The following is a 23,353-nucleotide window of genomic DNA, read 5'->3' as shown; positions in this document are numbered from 1 at the left end:
TTTTTATAAAGACCTGATCAGCATTTTTGATAAATGTGGCTTGGAAATTTTAAAGGCCATTATTAAGAACAATGAAAGAGAAATGTCCATTTTGCAGGAGCATATTGACAAGTTAAATTAATGTTTAACTAGTGATTAAATGTTTGGTACTGAAGCATAAAAAACAAGACATTATGATGTCAGGTGCAGTACTGATGGAAAATGTACTGAAATTTTAAATAGAAAGTATAAGAAAATGGGCAGGGACATCAGGGAATACAGGGAGGGTAAACAATACCCCCCCTCCTAGGACACAGTTTACTCGCCAGTATGTTCAGGGTGAAAGATTTGGACATGTTTCCAATTCTCAACACCAACCAGAAGTTTATAACAATGGTAAAGATATGTATGAACAAGAGGCTCATAACATGGTTGAACAGGATGATTATAATACCCCAAATTATTTTACACCTCCACACAGGTCTGAGAGGCTTACAAACAAAAATAATGGCAACCATTTTTAAAGGGACACATACAAGCAGAAAGGTGGGAAGTACAGGGGGTACGCACAATATACACAGATTTATCTGAATATGTTCATATCAATTATGAGAATAATGTTGTGAGCTGGCATGGTTTTCATATTTTTAATTACAGTTGTTTGGACATCACACAAGATTATTTTAACTTGTTCATAAAAGGATTCAAGTTTATTCCTATGAAGAAGTGCAACTTCCCTCAGGTTAAATTAGATTTGAAAATGTTTATAAGGAAACTCAGTTTGGAAAACTTGTTGGGCGGGTTCTCGTCTCTTACTTGTTCCACCATTCCTAGAAAATCCAGCATGTTTAACCCTCCTTTACATCCTCAGTTGAGGAACTTAGAGTTGGTTTTGGAGAAGGAAATTAGAAAAACCAACAGGGAAACAGGGTTAGGTCTAATCTGACAAATGGTCAGAACAAGTTGCTAACTGAGTTGTGTTCTATCCCACATATCAAGGTAATAGAACCTGACAAGGGTGGGGGCATTGTTTTAATGGATAAAATCCTATATGAGGCTAAGATGTCAACTATCCTTCATGATGAAAACAGGTATAACAGGGTATCCATTAACAAAATTAGCATCTCTTACAAAAAATAGATTTAGCCTTGAAAGATTTGTTTTATCAAGGAGTTATAGATTTTGAGACCTACACCTATTTGTAAAACATTAGACCAAGGGTCCCTTCTATTTTTGGAATACCCAAGGTCCACAAAGATGCCTTGGACCCTCTCCTTAGACCAGTTGTGGCCTCTGAAGGGTCTAAAATAGCACCCTTGGCCAAATATCTTGATTGGAACTTAAAAATATTATGGAAAGGGGAAACACACATTTTGAAGGATTCATGAAACTTCTTAAGTAGAGTCAAGTCTGAACATTTTTCTAACAATTTGAAGTTTGTCGCCATATATGTGTTAGACTTATTTTCCATCATTCCAGATGATCTAGGTTTGGCTTGTCTAGAAGAGCCCCTTAGAAAGAAGGTGGGAATATCTGAGAATAACATCTTTTTTTGTTTAGAACTGGCTGAACTTATTCTTAAGAACAACTTCCTGTTCTTTGAAGGGGAATTTTTCTGACAGGAACAGGGAGTTGATGTGGGGGCTAGTTGTACCCTTATGTATGCCATCATCATTCTATCTTATGGGAATATAAATTTGTAAGTTTCTGCCATTATTCTAGTTGCTGGAAGATGTACACCAGATACTTAGATGATACTTGTCTTTTCTGCGATGATAGTCTTGACACACTACATTACTTGGCGCAAACTACGACCTTTTTCAAATTTACACCTAAAGTAACATCTGACCAACTTAACTATTTGGACGTGTCTATTTACAAATTACAGGAGGAATTTAAATCTACCATCTTTAGAAAGGAGACCTTCTCCAAGTCATATATTACCCATTCGAGTGCACACCCAGTATATCAAAGGAGGGGGATTATTAAGCGAGAATATGTCCGAGCAAGCCGTATGACCTCATTAGGGGTACATATCACTTCACCTGAACTCATTTCACCAAGACCAAATCACCTAAAGTTAATTTCATCTAAAACTCATTTCACCTAAAACTCATTTCATTGACAAGTAGTACAATAAGGCAAGTCAAAGGTATATGTCATTTTCCCCACTGTAGTGCAATCCTGGTGTGAGTATATATAATTGGGGGGGTGTGGTGGGTGAAGCCTCCCCACTTACTTTGGTTTTATGGTGTCTGGTTTTGTTTTACATTATTTGGTAAAAGCCAACTAGGTGGAAGGCTACTCCCCCCACACCCCCCAATGTGGGGGGCTGTGCCCCTCACACACCCCTTAATATATATATATATATATATATATATATATATATATATATATATATATATACTAAAACCAGGATTGCACTACGGTGGGGAAAAGGACGTATGCCATTAACTTGCTTTAGAGTACTACTTGTCCGTGAAATGAGTTTTAGGTGAAATAAGTTTTAGGTGAAATGAACTTTAGGTGATTTGGTCTTGGTGAAATGAGTTTTAGGTGAAGTGATATGTACTCCCTCATTAGATGAGGACTTTCATAGGGAGTGCACTACATTGGAGAAAATGTTTATGGAGAGAGGTTACCCTAGAGACATGATCTGAAAGGTCAGTGATGAGGTTCTTCACGGGAGGAGGCTCAGGATCCTTCACATTGAATAACAGAACAGATCAGGAATTTATAGAACAAGGATATGATAGGGCCTTTATTACTAACTTTAGTGGGGATCCTTATCATATTAAGAACATTTTGGAGAGAGAATGGTGTAAATTCTCTGAATTTACAGACCTGGATAATTTGAAGAATAAACCACTCAAGATGGTTTTCAGGAAAGGTCAGAAAATCAAGAATTTGTTAGAACACACCCAACATACTAAGGTTTATTCCCACAGAAAGGGTGGTACTTGTAAATGTGGGGCATGCCCCCAGTGTGTCTATATTCTTCACAAGGAAGATTTTTTTTGAGAGCTAGACAAAATCATCTGATAGGTAAAGTATACTCCAATTGTAACTCACAGGGGCGAATTTATTTGACAACATCTACCTCCTATGAAGCTTTCTATGTGGGAAAAACGGAAAGACCATTAAAGTGTAGATTTATGAACATCTAAACGACGTTAGTAACAAGAACACCAGAAATGCTCTCTTTAGACATACATTGGAATGTCTAAATGCTGTTTTTTTTAATTTTTTGTTACTGAAATGGTACCCAGGGACATAAGGGGTGGTCCCTGTGAAACAAAACTGGAATACAGGTAGACATTTTGGCAGATTGTGTTTGAGGCCAACAGGCCACCTGGGCTAAATGAAACCATTTCACTAGTACCTTTATTGAAGTTAAGATCTGCTAAATTATAATATCATTGTCTTTATGCATTCCCCCTTTTTATTTAATTAGCCTGACATATATTACAATTTTATTCAACACTAATATTTTATTTGTATTTGAAATGTATAAAATGGAAAATTTGTTTATTAATTTTTTATTTTATGGTGCTTTGAATTTTGGCATCAACTGTATTATTGTATTTCTGCACCTTTAAAATTTTAAAAGTTGATTAACTGCTGATTGATGGTACTATTTAAGTAAGATTGTATCATTAATTGTGTATCTGATGAAGTCTGAGTGATTCTTGGATGAAAACATATTATTCACTGTGTGTGGCGTTAATTTTAAACTTGGTCGATTAAAGGAGTGGAATTTACACCAGTTATAGTGCTCATTGTTTTTGTCCAGATTTTGTGGTTCTTGGTGTTTTTTTTCTGGGCATACTCCTGTTATGGTTTCATGTATTGTGCCTTATCTCTGTTTCTTTTTCATAATGGGAGAGCTGAGCTTAAGCTGTTGATCATTGTGTAGCTGTCTTCAAAGTCTCAACATCAGGACTGCATGTGTCACACATTGATTATACTGTGGAGTCAGAAAAGCTGGAGAATTTTAGTTTTGCTTGTGTTTTCCACCTTCTCCCTTCTCTGTGAGTTTGTATCACCTTGGACTAGGCATATTTAGATACTGAGGTGAGGGTTTAATGAACTGGACTATGCAAAAAAAATCTCTGTTTTGTGACCTGATGAGTGTTGCTATTTGGAGAATAAAACCTCCCATAGTTTTCAGTGTTTTAGTTTGGGCTAATCACTTGCCAGCTAAAAGATGTAAAATCATAGTGAATCAAATTTAAATATTAGGTTTCATGACCTTGCTACTGGAGCTGTAATGGTGGCAAGTTAAGATGCATTTCAGTCCTTAGCTAAATAGAACTTTTTTGCTGTGGTAGTTGTATGTTACTACTGCTAAAAGTAGTCAATTCAGCCAATCACAAAGTTTTTTTTTCTGAGCAAGGGTTTAACAGTTAATAAGCATTTGATTTCATCTTGGTCCTTATATCATAACCAATGCTGCTTTTTGTCCCTAGTTAGACAGTGCAGTGGCAAAAATGGCAAAGCTTGTGAACAACAATTGGAACCAACAAATCAAGGTAGGTTTATTTAAAGATTTTATTGTATAAAATTACTGAATTATAAAGAATTTAACTGACTTGATTTCTGCATACAACATTTTGTATAAAGACCTGTAATGCAAAATGCAAAAACTTGCACCATAGGTTTCAGGGTTACAGACAGTTGTTTGTATACACACACACACACACACACACACACACACACACACACACACACACACACACACACACACACACACATTTGGGTCTATGTCATATGATCAAGTTTTTAGAAACTTGAAATTCATATAGTTGAGATCATATAATCGAGTTTCCGAAAACATGAACATCAAAAAACCCCCCACAAAAATCAACTTTATTTTTGCATTTTTACAGGGGTGGCAAGCCCCCCGAACCCCACATCCCCCCTGCAAATTAAACATATTAACTCCAGGATCACACTACAGTGAGGAAAATGGTAAATTTCCTGATCCTCACTGTACCGAGGTCTCAATTCAAAAGCTTTGAGTTTTCAAAAATTCAACCATATGACTTTCATACACAAATATACATTTGGTAGAATAGTTTTTGGGAGTGTAAAAAAGTCTGAATGCACAAATGAGTGAATGCTCATGTGTGTGAATCCCATATAGCTGAAATTAGTTTTATATATTGCAGGTAAGTAGAAGTGTGCAGGAAAATTACTGTTTGAATGAAAAAGTGGTGGTTGTGAATATGTGCAAGACTGTGCTATAGAAGTTGGTGTGACCATGCAAGTGTTTGCAGGTTATGATTAGAGTAAGGGTTAGGTAAAGGGGCAGGCTCAGGTTATGATTAGAGTAAGGGTTAGGTAAAGGGGCAGGCTCAGGTTATGATTAGAGTAAGGGTTAGGTAAAGGGGCAGGCTCAGGTCATGATTAGAGTAAGGGTTAGGTAAAGGGGCAGGCTCAGGTTATGATTAGAGTAAGGGTTAGGTAAAGGGCAGGCTCAGGTTATGATTAGAGTAAGGGTTAGGTAAAGGGGCAGGCTCAGGTTATGATTAGAGTAAGGGTTAGGTAAAGGGGCAGGCTCAGGTTATGATTAGAGTAAGGGTTAGGTAAAGGGGCAGGCTCAGGTTATGATTAGAGTAAGGGTTAGGTAAAGGGGCAGGCTCAGGTTATGATTAGAGTAAGGGTTAGGTAAAGGGGCAGGCTCAGGTTATGATTAGAGTAAGGGTTAGGTAAAGGGGCAGGCTCAGGTTATGATTAGAGTAAGGGTTAGGTAAAGGGACAGACTCAGTGTAGTGCATATTTTGCATTGTGTATGCTCTGTGTCATTTTTGTCTTGTGTAGCAGTACTGTTAGAGAAAGTGTTTTTTAGTAACTCCAAGTGTAGGGTTAGGGGCAGGGGTAGGGTTATGGTTAGGGATAGCGCACATGAGTAAGACTGTGCACATGGGCAAAGCTTCTCTCTTTTGAGTTTTGTGATTCATTTGTTATGAGTCTTTTTTTTTATTTTCTCTTTTTTTCCTTCACCATTATGATTCTCTCATTTGAGTTTTCTCCCTCTCATGGCATAATTTTATCTACATATACGTATGTATACATTTCTTTGCTGCCCCTTCTATTTTCCGATAGCTGTTATGCATAAAGCTGTTCCTTATTACATGCTGCGAAGATAAAGCCACTTCATTTGCAGCTGATTGTTTCATGCTCACAGTGCTATTCTGTTTAGTTAAAACCCTCATTCCCATATGTATGGCAGTGAGTCATAGTAAATGATAACACCCTGAACAATGGAGGATTGTAATGATGCTTCCAGACTTCATTGCTACAAAATGACTACTGCAATGTTTTAGGTGATACTGTACTTAGATTAAATGAAAGAGTATGCATACATATATAAATCTCTGCAAAAGACACAAAGATCTGTATTAGAGTTGATATAGATAGATATAGATACAGATATTGATATGTATATACATATACATATCTCTTAATGTATTTTAATTGATTGTGTTAAGGCCAGCATCTGTCAACACATTTTGGTCAGCAAAGCAGATAGTCAACAGTGTCAACAGCTGTGCAAAATCTCTATAGTACCAGTACTGGTACTGTGTGATCTCAGAGTTATAATGTTTAAGTATCAAGAGGTGTAGGGGGTACAGTGAGTTTGCCCTCCCTACAAAAAACAGAAGTTTCATTTTGCATGGTTCAGTTATGCCTCGGAGCATGCACATTAGGGTTTCATTATTTTTTTTCAGCCTTTTACAGACAATGTTTTCCTTGTCAGTTTAGTGAAGTTTAGACTAACTTCATTAGATTCACACCCACACAGACACAAATGCAAACAAACACACACACACACACACACACACACACACACACAGATAAATATATATATATATATATATATATATATATATATATATATATATATATATATATATATATATGGGTCCCCTTCAGAAGGTCGAACTTTTAATAGCTCATCTTTCACATGGCCAAGACAATATGATCAAACTTTTAAAAGTTCAAACGGTCTGAATGGGGATCTCCATAGACCGCAGAATGGGAAGATTTCCCTTTACCGCAATGTAGTGCAATCTCAGAGTTGGTTTATTTAAAAAGCAGGGGGTGTGTGGGGGTGCAGGAGGGCTTGCCCCCCTGCTAGCACTGTTTAGTTTTTTTGTTTGTTTATTTTTTTTTCACATTTTCAAACATTCAAATATTCAATCATATGGTCTCAGCCATATGAAAGTTGAACATTTGGGTGTCTGATTATGTGAAGTAGACCCATATATATATATATATATATATATATATATATATATATATATGGTTCTAGGACGGAAGAACCTGTGAAATGTGTGTGTGTGTGTGTGTGTGTGTGTGTGTGAGTGTGTGTATATATTTATATATATATATATATAGAGAGAGAGAGAGAGAGAGAGATACACTGGACTTTTATCATTTTTGAACCATGATTAATAATAACTTAGGCCTTTTTTTAGGAGTATGCATAGGAAGAACAGTTCATTCATTCATTTAAACATAACTTATATGTACTTTGAAAAAAAAGAGCATGTGCAAAGAATTATCTCAAAATTCATACTTTCTCTTAGAATACATTAGGGAACTAATATAAGATTAAACCAGTACAACAAAAATAATTTACTGCAGGAACATACAGCTGTCTGTCTTTCTCCACACATCTCAGAGTCTTTTGGGTATAATGAAAGTCTCCTAATATGCCACTGCAAAAATAGCAATCTGAACCTAATTACAGTGAAGGAATTAAGGAAAACAATGATAACCTTTGTATAAGCTTTTTTTAATTACCAAATGCTACAAATCCTGTTACCTTTCTGTACAGTTTATGTCTCAGTCAGCATCGCCTCTGATGACCATTGTCATTTCTTATCTAAACGAATTATCAGAAAACAATTTCTAAATCTCTTGAAAGAAAAATCCCATGTTCTACTGGTTTGTCACATTATTGGGGTTGTAATTACCTGTGTAATAGATACTTGATACACAACAATTCTTAAAAAGGCAATCTGTTTGGATCAAATTGATTAGAGGCCAGTCCCTGTATTGCTACCCTATTCAAATGTTTTTTGAAACCCTAGTAGGCAACCAAATTAAACAATTCTACTTATCTGTAAGATTATGGCTTAGGTACAGCAATGGTTCAGAAAAGGGCATAGTTTGACCTTAGCCCTCCTTATAATCCCTAATACTATATCAGAGATATGGCTATGGATTAATTGATCTTAGTCCATTTGATGACCTGAAGAGAGTCTTTGGCATGCCTAACCACTCTCTTAAATTACAAACTATTAGTTATTAGTTAGTTCAGTATTCAGGCAATCTCCAGGTTCACTAGTTAACTGGCAAACAAAAATATTTAAAAAAATATATCAGCATGCTTATGTTGAAAGTGCATGGCAACTTGTAGTTAATACTTTTATAGTTTAATAATGGAGGTATGGAAAAATTGCAAGGCGGCATCTGTTATATACACTCTATCTCCTCCTTTTCAAATGGGATTATCAAAGAAACAGATTTCTTTTACTAAAGAATGGCTTCCAGGTAGGTAATAGAGTATTAACATCAATAAACTATGGAGTCTGTGGAAACAATATAGCCAAGGAGTGCCTCAGGGGCAATGCTGGATTTGTACATGTTTAGTCTGTCTTTGATAGATATGAATTCTGACAACTTAGTCTTCTACTCATCTCATGCTCATGATATCAAGATTGTCAAAGTATGAACAACTCAGGATAATCACCTTACACTATAACAGACATTCAGTAATATCACTGCTTGGTCTGGCAAAAAACAATAAAATAATGATCTGTAACAAAACAAAGTACATGACAATTAGTAAAAAATGATTAAATTACCATATTGAATAGTATAATTTGAAAGACAGCAGGTATGTTCCTTTAGGACACTTTACTAACAATACATCTGACAGTTATAAAATAATGGGCTGCACAGGAAAATATACTAACCTGGGGCCCCTACGTTCATCTACATTTATCTTGTAGTAGAGTTTGCAACAAGACTGAGCATAGTAAAACATTATGGTCCCAAGATAGTGAGCTTAATGTTAATACTCTGTTGTCTACCTGAAAAGTTTCAGAAGCTACAAATAAAATGTTATATTCTTTACTACAACAGATCAATGAAAAACATTATGTAGATGAAGAAACATTAGGCTGTCTGGAAAAAGGAGCAGCAGAGAATGTGAAAAAATATAAAGAAAAAAAACAGAGGTTTTTGAAAGGTATAATAAATAAAATAGACATGGGAAAGAAAAAGTAATCTGGTATGGTGCAATATTTATACAAAGGAGAAAGCCAAACTTATCAGTGCAAAAAATGCAGCTCCAAAAACATTTGAATAGAAATATAGACAAAGCCATCCAGATATTGAAAATTTCACTATACAAAAAATAAGATCACAAAGGGGGAATGCAGAAAAAAAAAGATTATTGAGGTATAAATTAAAAAAAGTTTGAAGTAACGGATCATCTGTGAATTGAAGGGTTTGGTGTGGAAACTCCAACACAAGAAGCATCACAACAAGTGGATCCAAAAACAGAGGAGTACTGGGTGGAGTAGAATACATCTGAAGAGGATTTCCACAGGGTAATGTATTGGAGGTGTCTGTAGGAGACTTGTGTAAAAGTCCAGTCATTGCATAGCAATGGAAGGAGCAGGAAGCAGTGGTAACTCTGATGCAGGGAATGTTGCAATGTGATTGGCCAGTTGGTCCACTTATGGAGAAGCAGGATACGCTTGAAGAGGATATGCTACAGAAAGATGTTCTGAAACTTTCTGTAGAAGACTCGTAGTAAACAAAGAGCAAACAAGATGCACTAAGTCCAGAAGAAAATGTTCTAAGGGAAGACATGCTTAATTTTACAGAGATGGAAATACATTAAGCTAGATAAAAGAAATAGATTACAAAAAATAAATAAGACCCCATGTGTTAAAAGGTAATTAAGACTATTAAGAAAACTTCATGTGATATAACAGAAATAAATGGGATATATAATTATGTAGCTAAATTAATAATGGATAAAGTGTTACCACAAAAATGTAAAGAAATAAAGGAAAGGAAGGGAAAAGGTAGAATTCCACCATGAAAGCACTGACTCAAAAAATTATACAGCAAATAAGACAGTAAGTATCTCTGTTAGAAGAACACAGAAAAGAGAACATATCATCAAAAATACTTAGAAATATAGACATGGTAAATGCAATGCACAGTATCAAACCATGCCAGGATTTATCACATACTATTTCAAATAATAAGCTAGTAATATCAGAATAAGCAGAAAATCTTGGAAGATATGCAGATAAATATAAAGTAAAAGTCCAAAATAAGCAATTTATTCATTGCCCAAAATGGTTTTATAGAGTTGGGAAACAAAACAAAAGGAATAAAATCAACAGCAAAAACAGCAGCACTGGGAGCATTTAAGATGGGTATTATGAAGACCTTGTTGAACATAATAACGATGCTGAATGTCTAGAAGAAATAAAAGAAACAGTTAGGAGCTGTAACATAGAGGATATGAAATAGGATGACATAATGACCAGAGAACATCAGAAAAACTTAAGAAAAGCTTCTAAATGGAAAACACCAGGCCCAGACATAGTACTTAACTTCTGGTTAAAGGTATTAACATATTTATGCAAAGAGTTAGCCCTGAGCAAGAATAACTTATATGCACATCTCAAACTGAGACCACCATGGTTAACAACAGAAAAAATGTCAGTCATCAATAAGAGTGAATCCACAAACCATCCTATGAACTACAGACCAATAACTTACCTTTTGGCGATTCAAAATTATATACTGATATTGAATTATTTTAATAAGTAAATTGCTTTATTAAAAACTGAATACATTCAGCATGTCAAAATTTACTTTTTAATAAGTAAATTGCTTTAAATACTAGAATTGATCCAAATCAAATTTATAGTCATTTAGAAAAAGCAATCATAGCAATAGAACAGAAATTCATATGGAACACTGGATCATCTGTTGCAAAACAAGGTCAGAGCAGAGAGTTGAAAAACGGGGAAGACTCTAAGTATGGCATGGACAGATTACAAAAAAAGCAATTGACAGCATTCCACATTCATAATAATGGAATATTTATAGATGTGATCATGAAACTGGCAAACCAGTTTGTAGATGAGCCATGACAAAGGGCAAATTATTATCCCAGGGATAAAAATTCAAAGGGGGCTATTCCAAGGTGATTCCTTGTCACCACTGCTGTTTTGTCGCATCTCTAACTGGTTAAGCTGCTTACTTAAACAATTAAGCTGTGGTTACAGTTTACCTCCCACAGACAAACCTCGTTTAAAAACTTTCTACTTTTTGTGAATGATTTAAAATTGTATACTTCATCAGAAGAGGTGTTGAAAGTGAAACTATAAATGGTTGAAATATTTTCAGATGAAATGAGAATGACTTTTGGATGAAATGAGAATGACTTTTGGTTTTGATAAATGTGCAAAAGCAACATTTAAAAAGGGAAAGTTGCAACACAAAAAATATCAGTCTTGGGCTGGAATGTGATATAAATTAATTTGAGCAGGCGGGATTGTATAAATATTTGGAAATAGATGAAGGGTCAGCAATAAAACATGAACAAATGAGAATAATGCTCATTAAGAAATACCATAGGAGATTAAAACTAATATTGAAAAATGCCTTGACATCCAGGAATAAAATCCAAGTTCTAAATCAATTTATTCTTCCTGTTCTGACTTATAGCTTTGGGGTGATTGATTAGCCCCAAAAATGTACTGAATCATTTGGACATGAAAGCAAGAAAAATATTCATGCTTATTAAATTATATATAAAAAAATCATTGTATACCAAGATTATATATTCCTCGCTCTGAAGAAGGCATGGGCCTCTTCAGAATGTACTACTTGTATAATCTGCAGTTGTGGGACTGCATACATATCAGCAGACCTGATCAGATCCAAACATAGTGAATGTTTTAAAACATGAAGAGAAGCAGTCTAAGATGGCATATTTGCTTAGTTAAATATTAGCATTTTAGAATAAAGCAGGAATGGAAATCAAACCAGAAGTAGACAAAAATCAGACAAGAACTGAAACTGACATGGGAAAAAGTGGAAGGTCCACAAATATGTTGTAAAGTGCCGAGATCTGCTGAAACAATCTCATTTTGACTAAAATTTTATGCAGAAATGGTAAAGGGATGTGAATAGAAACAAAAAGAGGAAAGGCTGATAATGGTGACACAGGACAGTGAAATACATACACTCGGTTTACAAAATCCATTGAAAACACCTGAGAAACAGGTCCTGTAAAACAAAATTGGAAACAGTTGCACATCTTGTTGTTGAGTGTGATGCACTAATTGCAGAGGGCATGTACACTGAAAGGCAAAATACTGTGGCAAGACTGCTGTACTGGGGTCTGTGCAAACACTAAACTACAGAAGTAGCTGAGAAGAATTGGAAACATGAACCACAAAATGGAATGGAGAATGATGAAGTTTATAACACATGGGATCACCCATTATCAATAATTCAAAAAATAGGTTGAAGAAAACCAAATATAGTCCATAAACAAAGACAAAAGTAGTATTGATCACTGAAATTTCTACACTGAGTTATTACAGCGTCTTACGTACAGAGCAAGAGAGAGAGCTAGAGAGAGAGAGAGAAAGAGAAAGTACAGTTGTGCACCTACCATAAATGTAGATGTTCGAGTGTATTCACTGTTGCAGTCATTACTCTTGGGTTATCCTGCTGACAGGCTACCCACAGTTGCCAGAATTCCAAAGTCTAGGTCCGGTGTCGGTTGCTGTCACCTCTTCCCTGACGTCAGTGCGCCAGGGGTATAAAAGATGCAGCCGACGCCATTTTCTTCAGTTTTTCTTGCCCCAGATGTCAGGTGCCCCATATAGGTAGGCTGAAAAATATATCAATAAGAAATGCATACACAAAAATAACATTTCCTTCATCTACAAGCAAATACACCGAAAAGGTTGTATAGGATAGAGAAGTGCAGATAAGTCCCAGCAAAGAGAAGGGGGATGGTGGGTGGGTAACCTGGACTGCAACAGTGAATACACTCAAACATCTACATTTATGGTAGGTACACAACTGTACTATGTTCATCGTGTTTCACTGTTGCAGTCATTATTCTTGGGTTGAATCCCAAAGCTGAGGAAGGGTGGCTGGGCTAAATAGGATTAGGAGAGGCTATGAGGCCCTGCAGAACTGCAGTGGTGAAGCCTGCTCTGGACTTAGAGTAGAGAGGCAAGTGGTAGTGCTTTGTAAAGGTGTGCACTGAATTCCAAGTTGCAGCCTCTAAGATTTCTTTGGTTGGTACTCCTCTGAGGAAGGCTGCTGAAGTGGCTGCTGCTCTGGTGGAATGAGGCCTAATGCCCTTAGGCACTGATTTGCCATGTTGATAATAGCAGAAATGGATGCAATGGCCTATCCATTTAGAAATAGTCTGTTTTGAGATAGCCTTTCCTTGCGATCCTGCAGCATATGACACTAAAAGTTGCTCAGTCTTTCTGAAAGCTTTAGTTCTGTCCAAGTAGAAGCATAACTGTCTGTGTATGTCCAAAGAATGCAGACTTTTCTCACCCTTGTTCTGTGGATTTGGGTAAAAGGTAGGCAAGTGAATGGTTTGATTGAGGGCCACACTGGACACCATCTTAGGCATAAATGTAGGGTTTGTCCTCAGAGAAACCCTGTCTGGGTGAAAAATGATGAAAGGTTCCACAGCCATGAGTGCTTGTAACTCCGAGACTCGCCTTGCAGAGGTTATGGCTAGGAGCAGAGCTGTTTTCCGGGATAAGAATTTGATATCCGCTGTTGATGCTGGCTCAAAAGGAGGCAGTGTGAGTTTTTCCAAAACAAAATTGAGGTCCCAGGCCGGAATTGGTGCTCTCCTTGGAGGCCTAATGTTTTTGGCCCCTCTGAGGTAATGACTTATTAAAGGATGAGAAAAGATAGGTGGTTCCGTATTGTAATGTGCAGAAATGGCAGAGGCATGAATCTTAATTGATGAGAAAGAAAGGCCTTTGTTCAGCATCTCAGTCAGGTATTGTAAAATCTGAGGAATGTTTGGTACAGATGTGTCAATGCCTTGTTCCTGGTTCCAAGCACAGAATCTCTTCCATTTTTCTGCATAAGATTTTCTGGTACTGGGCCTCCTGGCCTCCAAGATAACATCCATAACAGCTTTTGAAAGAGGAATGTTCTGAATGGCTACATTATCCACCATGCTTCCAGATTTAAGGTCCTGAGATGGCTGTGCAGGATCTGATTGTTTTGTTGGGTCAGCAAGTGAGAAGTTTGAGGCAATATCCATGCTGGACCTTGAGACAAGCTCTTTAGGATTGGGTACCAGTGCTGGCGTGGCCAGTCTGGTGCAATCAGAATAATTTTTGGCTACTCTTGTCTGACCTTTAGGAGTACTCTGGGAAGGAGAGGTAGTGGGGGAAAAGCATATACTGTTAGATTTTTCCAGCTGAATGATAGGGCGTCCATTTTCCATGCTTGCTTGTGGTAAATCCTTGTGCAAAATCTCTGCAATTGATAGTTGTGAGGGGAGGCAAATATATCTATGTCTGGACATCCCCATTTCCTTATTATCATCCTGAAGACTTGTGGATCCAGTTTCCATTTGTGGGGATCCATGAGGTTTCTGCTTAGTTCATCTGCCAGAGTATTTGTCTTTCCTGGCAGGAATTGTGCTTTCAGGTGGGCTTGAAAGGCCAATGCTGTGTCCCATAAGGTCATTGCTTGTCTGCAGAGGGAGTAGGAATGAGTACCTCCCTGCTTGTTTATCTACCACATGACCGTAGTGTTGTCTGTCTTTATCAGTAATTGTCCTGGATGAAGCAGGTCCTTGAAAGCTATCAGGGCATTTTGAACAGCTAGCATCTCTTTTTGATTGATGTGAAGATGCATCTGGTTTGCAGACCATGTGCCCTGAATACATTTCCCTGCCATATGGCCCCCCCAGGCATAATCTGATGCATCCATTGTCAGTGTCTGTCTGGCTGTGGGTAAACTGAATGGCAGACCCTTGTTGAGGTGACAGGCTTATGCCCACCATAGAAACTCCTGTTGTAGGCAGGAAATGAGTGCAATTACTGTCTCCAGGCTGTGGCAATGCTGAGTCCAAACACTTTTCAGATACCATTGTAGTTTCCTCATATGCAGTCTGGCATATGGAATTAGTAGAATGCAGGATGCCATGAAACCCAAGGCCTGCAGGATTTTCCTTGCAGATAAGTGGGTTTTTGTTGCCAATTTCTTGAAGTAAGTAGTCAGTTGTTTTTGCTTGTCTGGCGTGAGATACGCCATCTGGGAAGTTGTATTTAAGCTTGCACCCAGGAATATTATCTCTTGAGAGGGCACTAGTTTTGATTTCTTTTCATTTACTGTGTACCCTAGGCCAATTAGTAATCTTTTTACAAATGCCAGATGCTTTAAAAGAGTGTCTTTGTTCTCTGCTTGAATTAGGCAGTCGTCCAAGTAGGTATATATTTGAACTCCTTTTTGTCTGCAAAACGCAATTACTGGTGCCAGGTATTTTGTAAAGACCCTGTGCGCAGTAGATAAGCCAAAGGGCAGTGCAGAGAATTGGTAATGCATTGAGCTAGCTATGAATCTGAAGTATCTTCTGCAAGATTGTCTGACTGGGACATGCAGGTATGCCTCTTTTAGGTCCAAAGTTACTAGCCAAGCCCTCTTGCCCAGCATGGGCAGTAGCTTTTGAAGAGTCAACATCTTGAATTTTGGAACTTCCAGAAACGTATTTAGTATAGACAGGTCCAGAATTGGTCTCCAGGTTTTGTCCTTCCTGGGTACTAGGAAAAGTCTGGAGTAAAATCCTTGCCCTGCTCTTGTTGTGGTACTTGCTGAATGGCCCTCATGTCCATGAGGGCTGTAATTTGTTTTTGTGCCTCTGCCCATTGACTGTGTGGCAGGTCTGGCATACCCTTTGACCTTGGTAGAGTGTGAAAATGGAACCTGTAGCCTTGGGACACTATGTTCAGAACCCATTTGTCTTGGGTAATCATTTGCCAATTTGATGAAAAAAAAGTGCTAGTTTTCCCCCTAAGGGGGCTGTCAAAAGAAAACTGCTTGGAACTGGTAGAGGAAAGTCATTGGGACTGTTTCCTGTAAGGCTGTGATTTGTCTTCTCCGCTTTTGGAGGTAGGAGCACCCCATTGTTTAGGCCTGTATGAGCTTTGGGGCTGAGATCTGCCTCTGGGATGCCTGTATCTGCCTCTTTGGGGTCTGTCTGAGACTGGAAAGGACCAATTTTTAGAAGGCCAGTTCCTGCTAAACCTGGGTGGCTACCTGTAAGAAATCCTTGACTGTTTGCATGGATTTTGCTTTATCCTCCATTTTTTTTCAACACCTCTTCTGCTTTAGTACCAAGCAAAGTATCATGCTGTAATGGTGCATCTAATAATTTTGCTTTAACATGATCAGGCAGATTTTGTTCCTTTAACCAAGCATGCCTTCTAATAACAGAACCTGTAACAGCAGCTCTGCAAGAGGCCTCCAGTGAATCATAACCACATTGCAAACTATGCTTTCCCACTTGTTCAGTTGCATGCAATAAATCCTGCAATTCCTTGTTCTCTGAACATTCAGTATTTGTCAACATTTTCTGTTTAAGTAGTGACATTAAATATTGCTGATATTTAAGCATATGAAATTGACAATTTAAAGCCCTTACAGCCAGGGTGGCAGAAGTGTATACTTTTTTCCCCCATCTGTCTAGAGCCCTAGAATCCCTATCAGAGGGGACAGGGTTTTTTGCAGTGGAAGCCTTAACCCGCTTGGGAACCTGAGATACAGTTTCTGGATCAGCAGCAGGGTGTTTATATAGGAATTTATGGGAATCCGGGACCCTGTAGTATCTGTCTGGCTTAGCAGGTGCAGGGGGTAAAGAGTCTGGGGACAGTCCCGACTCTGAAAATACATCATCTACAATGTCTAGAACAGGTGGAATGGCAAGGGGTCTGTGCTGAGGGAGAAGCAGGAAGTCTCTGAGCCTTTTTCTTAGACTCAGAATATTCTTGGCTCTCCCAGTGGAAATGCTCCCTCATAGTATGCAGTGTTTCTCCAGAAGAATAGTCCTCAGGAGGAGAGGCTGAAGGAATGGATTCTTCAGCATCAGAATCCTCATAGGGAAGCATTGAGTAATCCTGTTCAGAAGAGGAATCAGAGGAAATAGATACCTGATCAGAAGAATCATAATCTGTCTCTTGCCTAAGCCTCTTATCAGGAGGGGGATGGGAGCCCCTGATCAAAGTAATTAGGCCTTCGGCCATTTTGAGCATCTGTTTTTTAGGCATGGAAGTCTGAATAGGAGAATGCTGTACTTGTTTCTTTGTCTTTAGAGCTACTTTGGTCTTTGTCTTTGAAGCTGAGGATGGCTTAACATATAGTTGTGTAGGTCTGAAGACACCCTCAGAAGCCAATGCCTGCTCAGCGGCTCCGGACCCATCTGAGGGATTGATTTCTGAGTGTCCAATACCTTGAGTTTCCCGAGGCCCAGTCGGCTCCACATGGGAGTCGGTAACAGCCTGTGGCTCTGAGGTAGCGGGTGCCAGGGGCTGCGAAAGTGCCTCACTGAGAACCGGCGAACCAGCGACTGGCCTAGAAGAGGCTTTGTCGTCGGTTTTGGACCTCGGATGCCTATCCTTGTCCTTGCGTTTTTTGTAAATTCCGGTTGTTGGCTGTTCCGCCGGCATTATATAATGAAATCTTCAGCCAAATTAATGAAATGCAAAATCGAACCGACGCTTGATAGTGCGTTGGTTGAATCTAGCACAAAACCGACAGCTAGCAACATTGTGATCAGGGCCTAGGCAAGAATACAGTAAGAGTGAAAATCCTTATGAGGTATTTGCTTCTCACAAGAAATACAATTGTTAACTTTTTCCGACATCGATCTGGAGCAAGAAAAAAGTTTCCCCAATGGGGTACTTAGCTTTAATGAAGACTTCGGTTCTGAAATTCAGATTTGAAAATCTCAGGAGTCGGCCGACCGGCACTTGCGAACTGCTTTTGCTTCAGGCACCGCGCGGCAAGAAAGACAGAAGAAAATGGAGTCAGCTGCATCTTTTATACCCCTGGCACACTGACGCCAGGGAAGAGGTGACAGCAACTGACGCCGGACCTAGACTTTGGAATTCTGGCTGACTGCGGGTAGCCTGCCAGCAGGATAACCCAAGACTAATGACTGCAACAGTGAAACATGATGAACATCGAGACAAATGTCATGAAAAAAGGATTTGAGCCTAATACCCTTTTACTGACTCTGTAAATTACTTTATCTGCAAGCTGAGCCATAGAAGCAGTCAAGGTAAAGGTGACGATAAAGCTCATAACAAGTGATTGTTACGCATTTAAAAAATGGAAGCAGAAAAAGGTAACTGAACCTTGGGTGGATTTGAAACAGTACTGCTACAAATCTATTCCATTCCAAGCTAAGCCATTGAAGCAGTCAGACTAAAGGCATAAGCTTTACCCTATTTCATATTTGCACACTGCCATACAATGATGTTCAGCTCATCAGAGTGATTTATGGCAGCTGAAGCCAATATAATTGTTGCTATAGAATGAGCAATATCATTCTTTATTGGTTGTACATGGGCATCAAAGATGCTTGTCATGACCCATTGCACAGTGTGATCACAAAAAAGTAAGTGATTGAGAAGCCATATATGGGCATATGTGTTGTGTGGCCATCTATTTTTGATCTTCTGGGGTATGTGGGAACCATATAGTTTTTCCTACAAGCTGCAGCATGGCATCAAGAAATAGATGGAGTATGCTAGTGGCAGAAGCATAAGATACCCCTTCTGTGTCCCCAGTACATTGCAGAAAGGTTCCTGTAGCTAATATACATAAAGCCACATATACTGTTGCACCCACTGAATAGGCAGTTCACAACTCCCATAGAGCTGCAGAGGAGGCTGACAAATTTCCACAGCTTGATGGATGATGTCCCTATCAATTATGTACCAGTGCACAATGTCAGTGTTATGGTGAACATGAAATGTTAAGCACGGTTAGACTGGGGCAATATTACTTCACCGTTAGGCATGGTAGCTGTCACTAGAGCCTCCTACAGATACACATTTACCATGGCTAAAGCAAGCCCTAATATAATTTTATGATTTACTCTACCTGGACACAGCTATATGGCAGAGTTAACATATTCTGAGGGAGCAGCTCTGCTGTACTGCATTGAGATGTTTCTGAATCTCTCTCTACCATCTTGTTTTGCCTCATTATCATATATGCCACCTCATTGCACAGTCATACATACATTCATACATACCAACATAAAAAATATTTCAGCACAGGCATCAATGCCCTTCTAGCTTGCCAATATACCAAAAACAGTTGTTTCCACAGTAACTGTCCAAGCTATTCTTAAAAATATCTAAACTGGTGCTTGCTTTAATGTAGTTTGGTAGTCTGTTCCATGCATCAGCTGCTCTCTCAGAGAACCAATTAATACACTTCTCATTCCTATAGAATCTTCTACATAAGTTGTTTGATGATTTTGATAACCTCAAACATTTTGAGAGGTAGCTGTGTATAAATACCCTATATATCAGAATAAGATCTCCACTTAAATTTCTATACGAGATGCTGTACACATTCAGATATTATAGTCTTTCATAATAATTTTAAATTTTGCATCCATTAATTACATTACATTACATTACATGCATACTCAGGTTTGGGTCTAATGTAATCAACAAACAATGACTTAATCTTTCTGCTTTCCTAGACTTTATAAATCTTTTTATACATCCTATAGTTCTATAACTATCACTAACCAATTGATTGATATGATTAGAAAAACTCAAAGCTGGATTTACCCATATACTGAAGTGCTTAAATGAATATACAGTTTCAATCACTGTGTGCTGTATTAAATATTCACCTTTCAGTTTATGTCTCCTAAGTCTCATATGTTTAGTTTTTGGTGTATTTATCAACATATTTTTCTCCTGTGCCCAAATGGTCAATTTAGTCAAGTTCTTTTGCAGATATGCCCTATCTGTAACACATGTAATCAATTTATCCAATTTCAAGTCATCTGCATACAGACTGTAGAACACCTCAGATGAGAAAGATAGGTCTGAAAGATACAATCTATATAAGTACAGGCCTAGAACAGTGCCCTGTGAGAAACTCTTGATTGTAACCAAGAATTTCACCTGTCCAATTGCTGTATGATACTTGCCATGTCCTATCTGAAAGCCATGCAGCTATCCATCTTATCAAGAGTACATCAATACCTAGATGTTTTAATTTATTGTTCGGTGTTTTGTATATGACCCTGTCAAATGCTTAAGTTAAATCTATATAAATTACATCACAGCACAATTTTTCATTCATAGCTGTTATATTATAACAGAACATCATGCTACAGGTGGTAATAGATCTATTTTCAACACACGCATACTCATATATGGTTTCAAGTCCCAACCTTTCCAGTTCTGATAATAACGTATCCAGTATTACATTCTCCATTATTTTTGCACAACATGAAAGTAGACTTAAGGGTCTATATGACTCTGGAGGTGTCCTACTCCCTTTTCCCTTAAAGAAAGGTTTAATAAGCATGTATCCAGTCTTGAGGAATCTCCCCATATTTATGCAACCTAGTAAATAATAGATATAATGGTATTGTAAGTTCTTGCTAAAGTGTTCGTATGTCATCATTACTAATTCCCACTCCTCCCTGTGATTTGTTTGTCTCCAGTTTGCATAGTCATTTTCAGTATAGTCTATAATCTAATTTGATTTCATTATATGAGGTCACCTGGATATCATTAGGACAACTTATCACCCCTTTTCTGGAGTCAAACTGTTTTGCATAAGATTTTGAAAACATATCTATAATCTGTTGTGTCTGAAAATAAATTTTAGAATCTATATAAAGTTTATCAATTTGTATGTCTTTACTCCTTCCACATCTTATGAATCTTCAAAATGGTTTCCTGTTATGCAATATCTTTATATGAATTTTCTTCAAATTTTTCTTAATATTGTCTCACACTATGCTCAATTTGTTTCTTTATTTCGGTTTTCAAAGTTGTAGTCCAGCATCTTTTCCATTCTTTATATTTTTGTATCTCATCTTAATCAGGAATCTTTTTTAAATCACCTTTATTGAATTATCGCTTGCGACACAGGCAAATTTACATTTATGCAAAAGTAATCAAACTGTGCTAAGAAATTAACATTAAAAAACATTATACTTCATATATATTTCTATATATCATATAACCTAAGCATCATTACATAAAGTATTCAATTCCTGCCCCTTTTTTAAACATGAAACATCTTTATTAAATCATTACTTACAACATAAACAATCATACATTTATATAAATGAAAACAAACCACACCAACACAATCTTAATAGCAAGCATCTTATATCACAAACCATACTGACACACTCCCAGTCACAAATATTATGCATCACTTATAATCTACCCAATAATTTTCAGATAGACATTACATACTTCATTTAAGTCCTGCCTTCTTTGAAACCTCATTCCTCCCCAGTATGTATTGTTCCCACAATTCCCATTTTTCCTATGTTTTTTGTGCCTACCCTTTTTTAAAGATCTCAATTCCAGTTGTTTTATCTCTGTTACTATATTCACTACTTCTAATATAGTAGGTTTAGATTTTGATTTCCATTTATTAATTGCTTTTTTGGCAGCCACCATAATTAGACACAGCAAGGCCTTACCACCCCTGGGATTCACAAATGTATTTCTTCTATGCAGGAGCAGTGTAGCCGCTCCTGCATGGAATATGGCCACCGAGCGATTCAGGAATGTGCAGTTTTGACTTGTATGAGCGAGCTAGCACTGTTCCTGCATGGAAACCCATGGAGGATGCTAATTACCTCATTTGCTGGTAAAAACCATGCAAATGAGGTTAAATAGCGATCCAGGAAGCAGGCAGATAACCGTGCAGGAACAATGTAAGGTGCAGAAATGTATTCGGCTACTAGATGAATACATTTCTGCAAAAATGAAAAACGGAGCCATGACAGCTCCAATAAAAGCATGTACCCTAATCTGTAGGCAGGCCAATGGTCAAATATATGGCCTAATTCACCTAAAAATAAAAGTTTATTTTGTTATGGTCGATCTCGGCCGTTGAAGCATAGGGCAGCACCACAAAAACTGGATCGTGGGAAAAACGAAAAAAGAAAGGGAAAAATCAATTTTAAGGGAAACCTGCATTTTGCCATTATACTATATGGCAAACAGAATCAAAACAATGGCAGGGAACAGGGGCTGCTAAGGGGGAAGGCTCTTGTGTAGTGCAGTAACTACAGATTAAGTCAGTGGGGTATGTTAATGAGGGGACTTATACTGAATCACAAAATTTTTCTAAGTGTCACACTGCACCTAACCGTGTAGGTGCTCTAACACCATCGTGTAGGCAGGAGGAGTAACTAACATAAAAAGGGGCTGTGTCATGCCTGCTGTAAGCACATTGGAGCTCCGTTGCCCAGGTTTGCGATTAGCTAAGCACAGCTAAGTGAGGGTGTGTGTCTGAGGCTGTATAGTCTTATTCCATGAACTGAGGAGCATGTTCAGGCCCAGAGGAGGGACAGTTCTTGCTGTTTACACTAGCTATGTGCTTAAACAGGAAGGATATAGGAAAAAAAAGGAAATAGCAGAACAAGGAAAATGCGGTACAAATCAGCAATATGGGATTCTGCAACCCACAATGGGCCATTGAAAGCACCCAATAATACAGCTGGCAGGTGGCTGCATAGCTGAGAATGGGAGTAGATGTAAAAAAAAGAAATAAAGGGCAATGGCACAATAAAGGAGAAATGAAGTAGAAATCACTAATATGGGACTCTTGCAACTTATAACGGGCCATACAAATCATACAATAATATAGCTGTCAGGTGGCTGCATGGCTGAAAATGGAAGGAGATGTAAAAAAAGAAATAAAGGGCAACAGCACAATAAAGGAGAAATGAAGTAGAAATCATGGGTCTATATTAGATCATCGAATGCTTATGTAAACGATGATTAATTGACCCCATGTAAGCGAAAGCTTACAAAACCAAATTCTCAGAACAGCGATTTTTTTCCAAGGGAAGAAAATCGCTGTTCCAACAAAAAAAAAAAAAAAAAAAGTAAACACTTTAATACGTGATATTAGGTAAGATATTAAGCACATAATAATACAGCTGGCAGGTGGCTGCATAGCTGAAAATGGGAGGACATGTAAAAAAAAGAAATAAAGGGCAACAGCACAATACAGGAGAAATGAAGTAGAAGTC

The 23,353-nt window shown here is 37.8% G+C and overlaps 1 protein-coding gene across 1 annotated transcript in view; it reads left to right on the top strand.

Moving 5' to 3' along the window:
- Positions 1–23,353, top strand: part of NOSTRIN (nitric oxide synthase trafficking) — a 702,548-nt gene that overhangs the window by 323,599 nt on the left and 355,596 nt on the right. Inside the window, exon 6 of the mRNA XM_044075591.1 lies at positions 4,449–4,511. Coding sequence (XP_043931526.1) covers positions 4,449–4,511 — 63 coding nt within the window. The remainder of the gene's footprint in view (positions 1–4,448; positions 4,512–23,353) is intronic.

Source organism: Protopterus annectens, chromosome 6.part1 (genome assembly GCF_019279795.1).
Source record: "Protopterus annectens isolate FY-2018-M chromosome 6.part1, PAN1.0, whole genome shotgun sequence".
NCBI classification, from domain to species: Eukaryota; Metazoa; Chordata; order Ceratodontiformes; family Protopteridae; genus Protopterus; species Protopterus annectens.
This window is presented reverse-complemented; position numbering and strand designations above follow the sequence as displayed.